We start from the raw sequence: 12,023 nt of genomic DNA on the forward strand, positions 1-12,023 counted from the left end.
CCACTATCCAGACTTTTTTGTCTTTCTTATCGACAATTGTTAAGTCTGGGGTGTTATGTTGCAGGTGCTTGTCTGTTTGATTATTATTATTATTATTATTATTATTATTATTATTATTATTATTATTATTATTATTATTATTATTACATGCTTGTTACCTCTATTATATTGTTAGTTAGAAAGGTAATTTATTTCTTACCCAGTTGTAATAATGGATAATAATTGTTAAACTGTGTTTAACAGTTTTTATGCTTAATTATCCATCTGCAGAATACTTAGATTTAACTATTCATTTCTTTGAAGGTACTTCTATAGCACTATATATGAACTGACATATAACTGTCTTGGTACATTTTCTGGTCTAACTTAATTAAATTAATTAGTTGAATATAATATTTCTATTAGCAGAAAAATGTAGATGTGTATTTCCTGGTTTTTAATCATTGTTAACGTCCTCTATTTATATTTGCTCTTTTACTAAGTTTTTGCAATGGCTAAATTAGTGTTTTCAAAATTAATTTTGTCTATATTTTTTTTAAAATGTGGATGTTATTATTCTTTGAACTAAGTGTACTCTGCTATATCAACAAAGCATATTTTCCTGCTATAATGATACATAGTATGCAGTCTTAAAAAAATAATTTGCTTCATAGTTTTAATTCTGTAGCCTCTCCTTCATAATGAATCTTTCAAAATGTAACCTTTTGTTCTTTTGAACTCCTTCCAATAACATTATTCAAAGACAATATCTCCATGTGGTAGGCATTAAACTGTGTGAAGCAATTTTCTTTGACCAACCTATCTTTAGATCACTGTGCTTCTATAACACTTTCCTAAGAAATACTTTAGAACTGTACTTCATCCTAGAATGGAAATGTAATATTTTTTTTAAAAAAATCTAATTTCACATTCTCTATGCAACTCCAATTATTGGAATTTAAGCTTTTTTATAGTTTTTTTCTAAAGAAACCTAAGTATTTGGGAAAATTTTCAAGCACAAAAGTAAACTGTTCTCTTTTTTTCTTACATCAAAACAACCTTTGTAGCTAACACCAAAAATACTGTAAAAACATATTAATTGTGTTTGATGCCATAATATTTTCAGAAATTGAACTGGAGATTTGTCTAGATTTGTGATCGAAGGATTAGAAAACAATCATTCTCTAAGATGAAGAGTAATAGAAATAGTTTCTATATCTAAATAATTGAGAGTGTTTTATAATAATCTTCAACTTATCAGCATGAGATTTTAATGTTAAGAAACTAGAAGTATGTGCCTATAGTTTTTAATGCCTAGTGCTAGCAATAATTATAATCCTAGTTCAAGCTCTATATTAAATATGGAAGATACAAGATTATATTTGGACCTATACATTAAGTACAGCCACAACATATGTCTCCCTGAATCTTTTGGTTTAGAATTGGGTTGTGAAGTAGTTTTTATTCAGCTTCTCCTGAACATGAGAACATGAGTATGGCATAGAGCCTGGCTTTCTGAGAGACTGATTGCCTCCAATAGTTTCTGCCCGCTCAGTGCATTCCAGCAGAGTGGTTGTGCTCCATGTCCTCCTCATTAAACATTTCCATCTTGTGGGACTTAGAAACCTTCTCTGTTGTTGCCCCCCCCAGAACAGCATTCTCCTCCCCCGAGACAAGGACAGCGCCCTCTCTCCTACAGTTCCAGAAAACTTTGAAAATCTTTGAAAACTTTTTGTCTCAGGCTTGGGTCACTGTTTATTATTTATTTAATGGACCTTGTTTTAGTTTGTTGGTTTTGTTGTTTATTAGATAATTTAACTCTGGGTTTTCTGTACGTTTTTAGCAATTTTTTGGTTTTTTTCTAAGTTGCAAGCCATCTGAGGCAACGGGCAGCCAATAAATTTAAAATAATAATAAGATCCTTGGAAAGGACTCAATAGGTTGATTAAAAAGGTGAAATCCAATCTAAATATCACTCTCTATCCCACATATGTTCCAGCTTAAAACAGGAACAATAGAATGTTAAGATGTGGTTTATATATAGTTCTGAAACTTATTGCAAAATAAATTAGCTAATCTATTAAAATGCAGTGACCAGGAAAAACGATATCAATTAATGGAAAAACTATGAGTTGATTAAAATCAATTGCATTTGTTTCTTTAGACAGAATTGATTGCATTTCATTTATAAATCTAGAACTGAACTACATATTATCTTGTTACTATAATGCTTATTTTTCCATATATGTTTATAAACACATAATTTTACATTCAAAACTGTCCTTGATAAAACCATTAATTCTGTATACTCTTAACTAGGGAATAAATCCAGTGTAAATAATGGTATTTAATTTTGAGTAGTCATATGTGGGATTGTATTGCATAGAGGTTCATGAATACATATAGCATCTTAAAATATATTTTGGTACAAGAATAAAAATCTTTATTCACTAAAACTTTCCCCTCTTTTCAGGCAAAACCAAAGGTAATAGAGCCGATAGACTATGAAAATATAATTGTTCAGAAGAAAACTCAAATAATCAACGATGGCTTGCGTGAGCTGCTACTTTTTCCATATGATGATTTCCAGGTACTTTTTATTTTTTATGAATGTTGAATTAAATTTATTGTATAATACTGTAATAATAAGGCTTGAAAGAAAATAGTTAATACAGTTAATTAGACAGCTAATCTACCAGTTTCTAATATTCTACAGCTGTGTGGTTTAGGTACATCATAAATAAATGAAAAAATGAATCAAGTGTAAATAAATTTCAAGTGGTTTGTTAGGGTCACAGATTCATAATCTATAGCTATTGGTGAAGTATTGTTATCTTTCTGTTTTTGAGTTTGTGATTGTTGATTTTTTTTTAATCTTAAACAGGATAGGACTAGATCTCCTGATATGACTCATTTTATATCCCTTCTCAGTTTTTGAAATCCAATCCTCTCTTTGGGGGATTAACTCAAAATCACTTGTGGGTTTTTAACTGATGAGGAAACACAGCTATTAAAGGCAGCCTTTAGAAATAGATAGATTAACAATGGATGGATACGTGTGTGTGTTGCTCATTTTCCTAGAGCTATTTGTCCCCCCCCCCCAGGACTTGATCATATTGGTCTATAAATCTATGTAGGCTTTATTATATATTCTGATATACACCCGATTTTCATTCTTAATCACAGTTTTTAAGGTCAACTCCAATTTGTTTATGACATTGTTATTATTAGCCACAAAGAGTGTCCAAAGAGCCAAGGAGTGTTTAAATGCTTAATATGGCCAGCAGACTAGTTAGCCATATTAGACCCAATGCTTATGAAACTAATTTTACTCATCAAAGCAGATTTTGAGCCAATAAAGGATGTCAACTCTTACATCTACTTTGACCAAGTGTTCAGTGCATAGACAAAATTGATGAAGAGATATCATTTGAAGCAGATTGGAATGAGTTAGCTTTCATCCAACAGAAAGCAATGATGATATTTTTCAGTATCATAGAAATGTCAGTTATGACCTACGGCTGTGAAGTGTGTAACCTAGGAAAATCAGAAGTGGAGAAGGTTCAGATAACATAGTACACAGTGGAAAGTTGAATACTGAAGATCTCACTTGGAGACCAACTAGAAAAGCAAAAAATTTGCACAGAACCAACTTTAAATTTGGCATCAAAGATGGCATAAAAATACAGATGGAAAAACATGTTATGTACATGCAAGACAGCAAATGCTCAAAGGATGACATACTAGTGACCCTTTAGATGCCTGAGCTGGAGGAATGAATTATGGAAAATCTTGGACCCAACTGAATCTTTAAAACATGTATTGATACATAATATGTCATGACCCAGACTCTGGTTTCAGATTCTGAATCTGAAGTTGAAGAAACTGCTCCAGCTGAGTCCATGGAATGTCAGCCTTAGGAGGGACAGAGCCAGATATCACATGAGGCTGATCAATCACAAGTATCACCTGAACAGCTGGACCTGTCAGGTGATGATGACATAAGGTCTCTCAGTCCTTGCAATAGATAAGTGGAAAGGAGACAGAGCAGAGCAAGTCTGTAAGATTACTTGGCAAGCAATGGAGTAAACATTCTAATTAGTGACATTCTAATTTATAGGCTGGCTGCAGCCTATAAAAAAGACGTGATTTATCTTTTTTCTCTTTGCTGGAAACAATATCATGCATGATTCCTGTATGCAAATTCTACTCTTAGATCTTAGATGCTAGGCCTAGCTAACAACTTGGACCAGACTCTTGAAACTTTAGTCAACTTTTCTGCATGCTCTTCTTTGAAAACAGGCAAGTCTTTGTTTGACATTGCTTGCTACAGTATTCTGTTGCTTGAAATTAAAACTGATAATCTCCCCCTAAAATCTGTATGTTGGTTTGTAGCTGAAACTTGAAGCAGGACATAATACAAATACTTTTTTGGTGTCATTGCTTCAGGTAGAAAACCTACCTGAATAAATATAATGACTGAAGTACCAAAGATGTCATACCAGTATAACAATGTCAAAGTATGTGTCATTGTTTGAATAGATAAGGTACAACAAATGGTCATTTTGTATAGCTTGAAAAATCTGCTCCTTTTTCACTCTGTAACAAACAATTGTAGACCAAGATGATAACAGTAGTCTTTAAAATCAAGTTGTTAGTGGAAAAAATAATTAACAGAATAATAACTCCTGTTCAGGCAGGAAGTCCAATACCATTTTGGACAAATGGTTGTCCTATCTCTTCTTAAAAACATCCAATGTTGGGGCATTGACTACTTCTGGTGGCATTGGTTGAACTGATATTTAGTCATTTTAAAAATAATGTTACAAATGATCATCATTCTTGCTATGTTGAGGAAAAACGATTAAGAAGATTGAACAATACAATTAAAATATTTTAGAAACTGTCTGAAGCAGCAATAGAATAAATAGCAATAAATAATGAAACAATATAGTCAGTAGAAGATATGAATTTATAGATCTGTTAATAGTAGTATGAGGAGAAGAAACGGCAGACTGAAGACAGTTCGGCAAAAAGCAGACATGACAACAGAATGAAGAGCTATTGAGTAGACCAGCTCTTTTATAATTTTTAACCTTCTGTCGATTTCCCCATTGACCTTGGCTGTTGGCAGCATCTGGGAAGGCCCAAATGATAATCACATGTATGTAAGTTCAAGCACCAGTCATAAATCACTTTTTTCACCACCATTGTAATTTCAAACAGTGGCTAAATTAATGATTATTAAGCATGGACTATATGTGTATGTATGTATGTATATGTATATATATATATATATATATATATATATATATATATATATATATATATATATATATATAAAATATACTTCTCAGAACAAATAATATTACTATAAAAATGTTTGTTAGGCAAAATGATACATCATAAGGTAATAATTTTTTGAATCAATGTACCACAAATGGGCTAAAATAAAGAATGCATTCAAAATCCAGGACCCATCACTGCCATGGGATTGAAATTTGGTGAAGTTGTGAATGCTCCAGCACTCCTGTGCCATTAGGTCACCCGCAGTCACATAATTGTTATTTCCAACACTCCCTGCCAGCTTCCCACAAAGAAAATCAATGGGGATGCCAGCAAGAAATCGGAAGACTCTCACTCCCACTGCTTTTTTGCCCGCCTGTGGTTATTCTGTTTGTTTAGTTAAGGAAATATAAATATCTCTGAAATGTTGACCAAAAGGTCCACAGATTGTCCAGTAAAGCTTTAGAAATCAACACTGAGATATTCATAATGGCAGTATCTTTGCATTTATTGTTGTAATCTGATAGTTTTACATTTAGATCTGAAGTATGACCAGTGACTCCTAATGTTATAGGAATCCAACTAGAAAAATAGGATTAAAGATAAAACTGTTAAAAATCTACTCAGAGATTCCGACTGATTTTGAGTTTAAATGTCCACAGCAGATGAATTGCTTCCTTAGCTGATTTCTGGATAAATCTTTATGCATTATATTTGGGAAATCCTGGAGAACTAAATGCAAATATTCTTATCTTTAAAAACAATAAGGAGGGAATCTGAGGAATTAAGAGTCCCATCTGCCTGACATCAATATCTGGAAAGATTCTAGAGCAGATCATAAAGCAAGTGAGCCAATTTCAAAAACAGTGTGGTAATTGCCAACATGAGCAATTGTTTCCAAATTAACCTTATCTTGGACTTTGATCAGATTGCTTTGTTTCAAAGAATACAGAAAGGATGTAGACATAATAGACCTTGATCTCAGCAAAGCATATAACAATAGTAGTGACATGCTGATTATTAGCTAAATAAATATTGCTAAAGGACATTAATTAATTAAGAACATAGTTGAAGAATTCTGAGGATTCTAATGGATGTCATCACACTGGAGCAAAGTTTGGTGTGCCACAAGTTTCAATCCATGGACATCTTTTTTTCAATATTTTTATTAATGACTTGAATGAAGGGTAAAGGAAGTGCTGGGAATACTTTTAGGACAGTAGATATGGATGATGCATCTCTAGTCTAGTCAAAGGACTACTATACAGTATAGTGCTGTTGTGACTTCTGACATTTTAGACCGCAGACTATATATGTACCCTGCATTTACTGGTTGCATTAAACACTGCCCCAAAATATTTGAAGATTTTAGCAGACCCTGATCTAGAAGTGTATTTTCCCAACTAGATACTGCAAATTAGAGCATGATCTAATACCAGTATACAGCTCTAGAGCCTGCTTGCCCTTCAACTAATTTTTTTAATGATTTAATTATTTTTATAAATAAGGCAGCAAACATATCAAACTTTCCTCCTCCTATTTTCCCCATAACAGCAGTTATTTGATGTGAGTTGGACTGAAAGAGAGTGAGTGGCCGAAAGTCACTGGTTTTTATAATGGACTGCTAATTGGCGGAGAGATGTTGGTTACCTTTTTTATACATTTTCACTATTAGGGCTAAACCTCACTCCTGCAAATAAAGTTCTTACTGAGTGTATTTTTTTCATTAAAGACTGCAGTATTGAAACGACAACATCAGTATGTATGTTCTACAATTCCAGAGAATGCAGAGAAAGAGGCTTGTAGCTTATTTGTAATGGAGGTAATATTTTCCTATTTATTTTTGTATCTTTCTAACATACAATGCTTCTGGGCTACAAAAATCTAAATAATCATTAGATGGCATCAGGTTTCTTATATCTCTTAGACATCTGGAGCTCATCTGGATTTTTGCAGTCCAGAGGTGGTATCCTAGTTATTTAAGTCTGTATTACAGTGTGCTTTGTTATTGTAACCAGTGAGAAGAACAATAAAGTGTTCCTATTCATCTCCACCCATTACTCAGAGTTCCAGCTGGCTAGAACAGCAGTCTCGAAGTACTATTAAGTAAGACTTTAGAAGCTATTTAGAGTTTTGTAAAATTTCCTTCCAAACCAGCTGCTTAGAATGTGCTGGATATTTAAGAAATAGGCTGTTTCAATATTCTGAATAGTATGCTTTAGCATTACTTAGTATTTCAGGTACAAACAAACAACTAATGCTTTGTTTGTTTAATAAATATAACACAAAATAGTTACATCTTGAACCTGAGCATATTAGTTTGACTCTTTGTGTTTCAGTGAGAGAGATTTTGGACAGTAGAAATAGAGATTTTTCCTCTTCTAAATTCCTCATGGAGGGTACATTTTGAAACCTCACATGATGTATCTGTATCAATCCAAATCCAGTCCTCTCTCCATTCTAAATTTAGTCCAATTAAATTGCTAGATGATTAAGCAATTTCTGCTCCCATTTATTGCTGCCAGTTGTTCACAATTATGTCTTTTAAAATCACTCTGGCAGACTTCTTGTTCATTCATACTACAGACCTATTGGGAGATTGCAGTACATCTCTCCCTATAGTACAACAGAGTATTCTAAGATACTCTATTTCTTAGAAAATATCTCCATTATGTCTTAGGACATTGAATGCCAGAATAAACTCTACAGGTCTGGTTAGTTAAAGAGTGTATTGATTCTGGCTTTAGTGGGAATAAAGAATGTTTTGTCATTCATCATAGTTTAGTAGAAGTAGTAGTACAATACAGCTCCAAAGAACAAAGAAAAGGAAAACTAATGGTAAGATAGCAAATAAAAACCATAGTAAAACTTTACCTTTACAATATTGGAGAAGTTAAAGTATAAGATATTTTTCAAATAGTAAAACAAAACTTAACTAAGTTAAGGTAAATAAAATCACAGTAAACAGATAATAACTATAAATAAAATGGACCTGGATGGCCTAAGAATCTGGCTAAATAGGCTGCTGTTAGCTGCAAGTGGACATCTTTGTAAGAGGAGCAATATAAAAATAATATGGGTTAGTGTTTCAGAACTCCTTCAATACAAGGGCAAAGTATTTATTCAAATGGATGTGTTTCCCCTGAAGAATAGCTGCTGGGTGGGCATTAAAACTTGCCAGACTTAGGGCTGTTCTGAAATTTGGGAGCTGCTATTTGGCTTAGAAATCCATCTGGCTTGAAAAAAGGTGAATAGATGCCCAGGAATACACCTCCAAGTATGGCGGCCAAGTCTGATTCCAAATCCCTGGCATGCTGTGTAAAGGATGCTTCTGCATCTTCATATGCCTCCATCAGGATTATATTAAGTGAGAATATATTATATATTATATATTATATATAGAATATATATTAAGTGAGAAACCTAACAGTTCCTACCCTAAGATGAATCAAAGTTATGGCTTAAAATCACAGGAATCAAGCCAGTGTGTGTGTGTGTGTGGGGGGGAGGAATAACCTTAACTAATAAGAAAAAAAAGGCATGTTTAAATATAAACTTTCAATTTTGGTCACTCCAATCACATAATGAAGGAACACAATAGGAACCCATCATGGATACTATGAAGATGGCATTGAAAGCCACTGAGCGTTCAAGAATAATAAGAATGGTCTATCCCCATCCGCCTCCCCCCACCCCCGAGGCCATCCAAGAGCACAGTCAATACTGTCTCTGTCCCATACCTTGGCCTGATTGAAGGGGACCCAGATAATCCAGTTCATCCAGAGTCCTTTGAAGCTGAAGTGCGACTACCTCCTCCAAAATCTTTCCTAAAAGGAAAGGTTGGAAACTGAATGTTGTCCAGATTGGTCAGGCCAAGCAATGGTCCCTTGAGAAAAGGATGCACCACCACTTTCTTCAGAGGCTGTGGGATTTCCCCCTCCCTCAAGGAAGAGTTTGCCACATCCCATCTGGGCATCCTTGACCTGCCAGGAGGGGCATGAGTCTAAGAAGGTGGCGAGGTAGCGCAGCAGTTAGAGTGCAGTACTGCAGGCCACTTTAGCTGACTATGTTCAGCAGGTCAGCGGTTCAAATCTCACCGGCTCAAGGTTGACTCAGCCTTCCATCCTTCTGGGGTAGGTAAAATGACCCAGATTGTTGGGGGCAATGTAAATATATATATACATTGCTTACTGGTGTACACCGCTTAGAGAGTGCTTGCACTTAAAACGGTATATAAGTCTCATAAAATAAATAAATAAATAAATAAGTAGCTGAATTAAGATCGACAAAAAGGAATGAAAATTTCTTCTTTTTTCTTTAATTAGCATAAAAATAGTGGTGTGATAAGAGCAAGTACTCAAATTACTAAGATAAATGTATTGTTGCATAAAGAATTGATCTAAAGTTTAATTTTTGTCCTAATTTAAAGTGTATTAAGACATACATCTCTGACTGGCATGTTGTCAATTTCAAATATGAAGATTACTCAGGAGACTTTCGGCAGCTTCCAAAGTAAGCAATTTTTGTCTTAAGCTTTATATTACACTTAGAGATAATTGTAGTTAACTTTTAATATTTAATATGGTAGATACTTGGAAATTGCTTCCATTTCAGTTCTAATAGACCAGATTTGGAAACATGTTTTTTCCTGGTTTCCAGATTTAATTTCTTAGGATGATTCAATTCTGCAATATGGGTTTCACAAAAACAACAATATTGAAAGAACATTTGCAGTTTGTTTCATAGTTCCAAGAGAAGCAAGAACCATGTTGCTTATTCATAATTGAGTCCTGGTGGCTCAGTGGTTAGAATGCAGTATTGCAGGCTAATTGTGCTGACTGCCAGCTGCCAGCAGTTTGCAGTTCAGGTCTCACCAGCTCAAGATTGATTCAGTCTTCCACCCTTCTGAGGTCAGTAAAATGAGGACCCAGATTTTGGGGGGCAATATGCTGACTCTGTAAACTGCTTAGCGAGGGTTGTAAATCGCTGTGAAGCGGTATAAAAGTCTAAGCGCTATTGCTATCATTAATTTTTAAAATTCCACTTTGAAATGTGAATACTGTCAGTACTGCATACAGATAGCTGCAGAAATGTATGAGACTCTGTTAACCATTTTCCTATAAAGGCAGAATATGTCAGTTTAATGAAGAAATAGTATGCTGTAGGTCCTCATTTTAAGCAGGTGAAAATTTAACATTAACAGATTATAACAAGGATGTCAACGATTAGTTTAATGGGTTTTTAAATGATTTTCCCTACACTTATAAAACAAATTTCAAATTGTTTGCAAATCTTAGCTACATTTGCATTCAAAATGCTAAAGTAAAAAAAAAAGCAAAAACAAAACTATTATTACTTTCATTATAGGCATTCTCTTTTAGAGTCTTTCATGTGCTGTATATTTTAATCATACTTTCACACACTGGCAAGCTGTTGCAGTGTGTTTTCCTGTAATAATTATTATGTGTTATGTGTCTTTTTTTTCTTAGCAAAGGGAACAGATTAGAAAAGCTTCCAGTTCATGTTTTTGAAGTTGATGAAGAAGCAGATAAGGATGAGGCAAGTCTGTTATTTTGATTATTTTACTTCAGTTCATTTTTAAGTTGTTATAATATAGGCCGCTTTGGGAATAACAAAATGTTATAGTTAATAAGAAGTAATTTTATCTTGAAATCTTTTAAATATATTAAATAATATATTACTTTGCCTCAGTGATCTGTATCAGGCATAAGAACTGTAAATAATGTGCAAATTGAAGTATATGGTAGTTCCTTATGAATTTTGTTTATTATTTTAAAACTACCTTATAATTCAGTGCATTTCTTGATGGTAATGCAACATTAAAATATCATTTAAATTTAAAATACATACACCATAAATTACCTTATCTTTGTAAGCTACTATGAATTTATAGTTGGTGGTATATAAATCCAATAAATAAATAAAACAAGAATTTAAGAGTTATTAAAACACTCGTATATTAATTCATACTCCTTGAAAAAAACAACAGATGGATTTATAAAACGAAGATTGTGAAAAAGATTATATATTCCTTCATAAAATTATTATTATATTTTTAAGAAAGACTCCTCTCTCTGATACCATCTGCTATTTTTATATGGTTTTTTTTTCTCCTTCCATTTTTCCCTTAAGTATCTGGTTTCCTTAGTCTTTTTAGAGAAGTATTACATTGCCTTGCTTCTTCCAACTCTTTAGGAATTAATAGTTTATTAGTGTGGTCTTTTTTCTTATGCTGACCTGCAAGAATGTACAGTTTTGTTTAGAGACCAGCTCTTCTTTTATATACATTTTTATTGCCAAGCTAAAATTATATATTTGAGTTATGTGTTCCTAATTTCAATTTATACGGCCACCCACTTTACATACATGACTCTGGACAACTAACAACAGTTAAAAGCACAATAAAAGCATTTAACAAAAAAATTTAATGTGTAGCTAAGGTTAAAAAAACTCCCTAAAACAGTAATCCCCAACCTTTACGGCTTGGTGGCCCAGCTGGGCGGGGAGAGGGGTTCAGGGCTGTGTGAACAGTGGGTCGGCGCAAATACATGCACAGCTCAACTTGCGCAAGTTGATCTGTGCATGTGTGTGCATGCAAGCCAGCTTGTGCAACTTGAGGTGCGCACTTGCACATCGGCCCATTGCTCATGCAGCCCAGTTCCGAATATGCCATGGCCCAGGGTTGGGAATCCCTGCCCTACAACAAGCAAATCAACAAGCACAGGATCTACCACATA

The 12,023-nt window shown here is 33.8% G+C and overlaps 1 protein-coding gene across 17 annotated transcripts in view; it reads left to right on the forward strand.

Annotated features, from left to right (window-relative positions):
- Window positions 1-12,023, forward strand: part of DOCK9 (dedicator of cytokinesis 9) — a 118,876-nt gene that overhangs the window by 37,414 nt on the left and 69,439 nt on the right. For all 17 annotated transcript variants that reach the window (XM_039337773.1, XM_039337767.1, XM_039337777.1 and 14 more), the window contains exons 2-5: window positions 2,453-2,569; window positions 6,998-7,087; window positions 9,695-9,777; window positions 10,755-10,824. In XM_039337773.1, the coding sequence (XP_039193707.1) occupies window positions 2,453-2,569; window positions 6,998-7,087; window positions 9,695-9,777; window positions 10,755-10,824 (360 nt within the window). The remainder of the gene's footprint in view (window positions 1-2,452; window positions 2,570-6,997; window positions 7,088-9,694; window positions 9,778-10,754; window positions 10,825-12,023) is intronic.

The sequence above is a fragment of the Crotalus tigris genome, unplaced genomic scaffold (genome assembly GCF_016545835.1).
Source record: "Crotalus tigris isolate CLP2741 ecotype Arizona unplaced genomic scaffold, ASM1654583v1 scf7180000017685.4511686, whole genome shotgun sequence".
Taxonomy (NCBI): domain Eukaryota; kingdom Metazoa; phylum Chordata; class Lepidosauria; order Squamata; family Viperidae; genus Crotalus; species Crotalus tigris.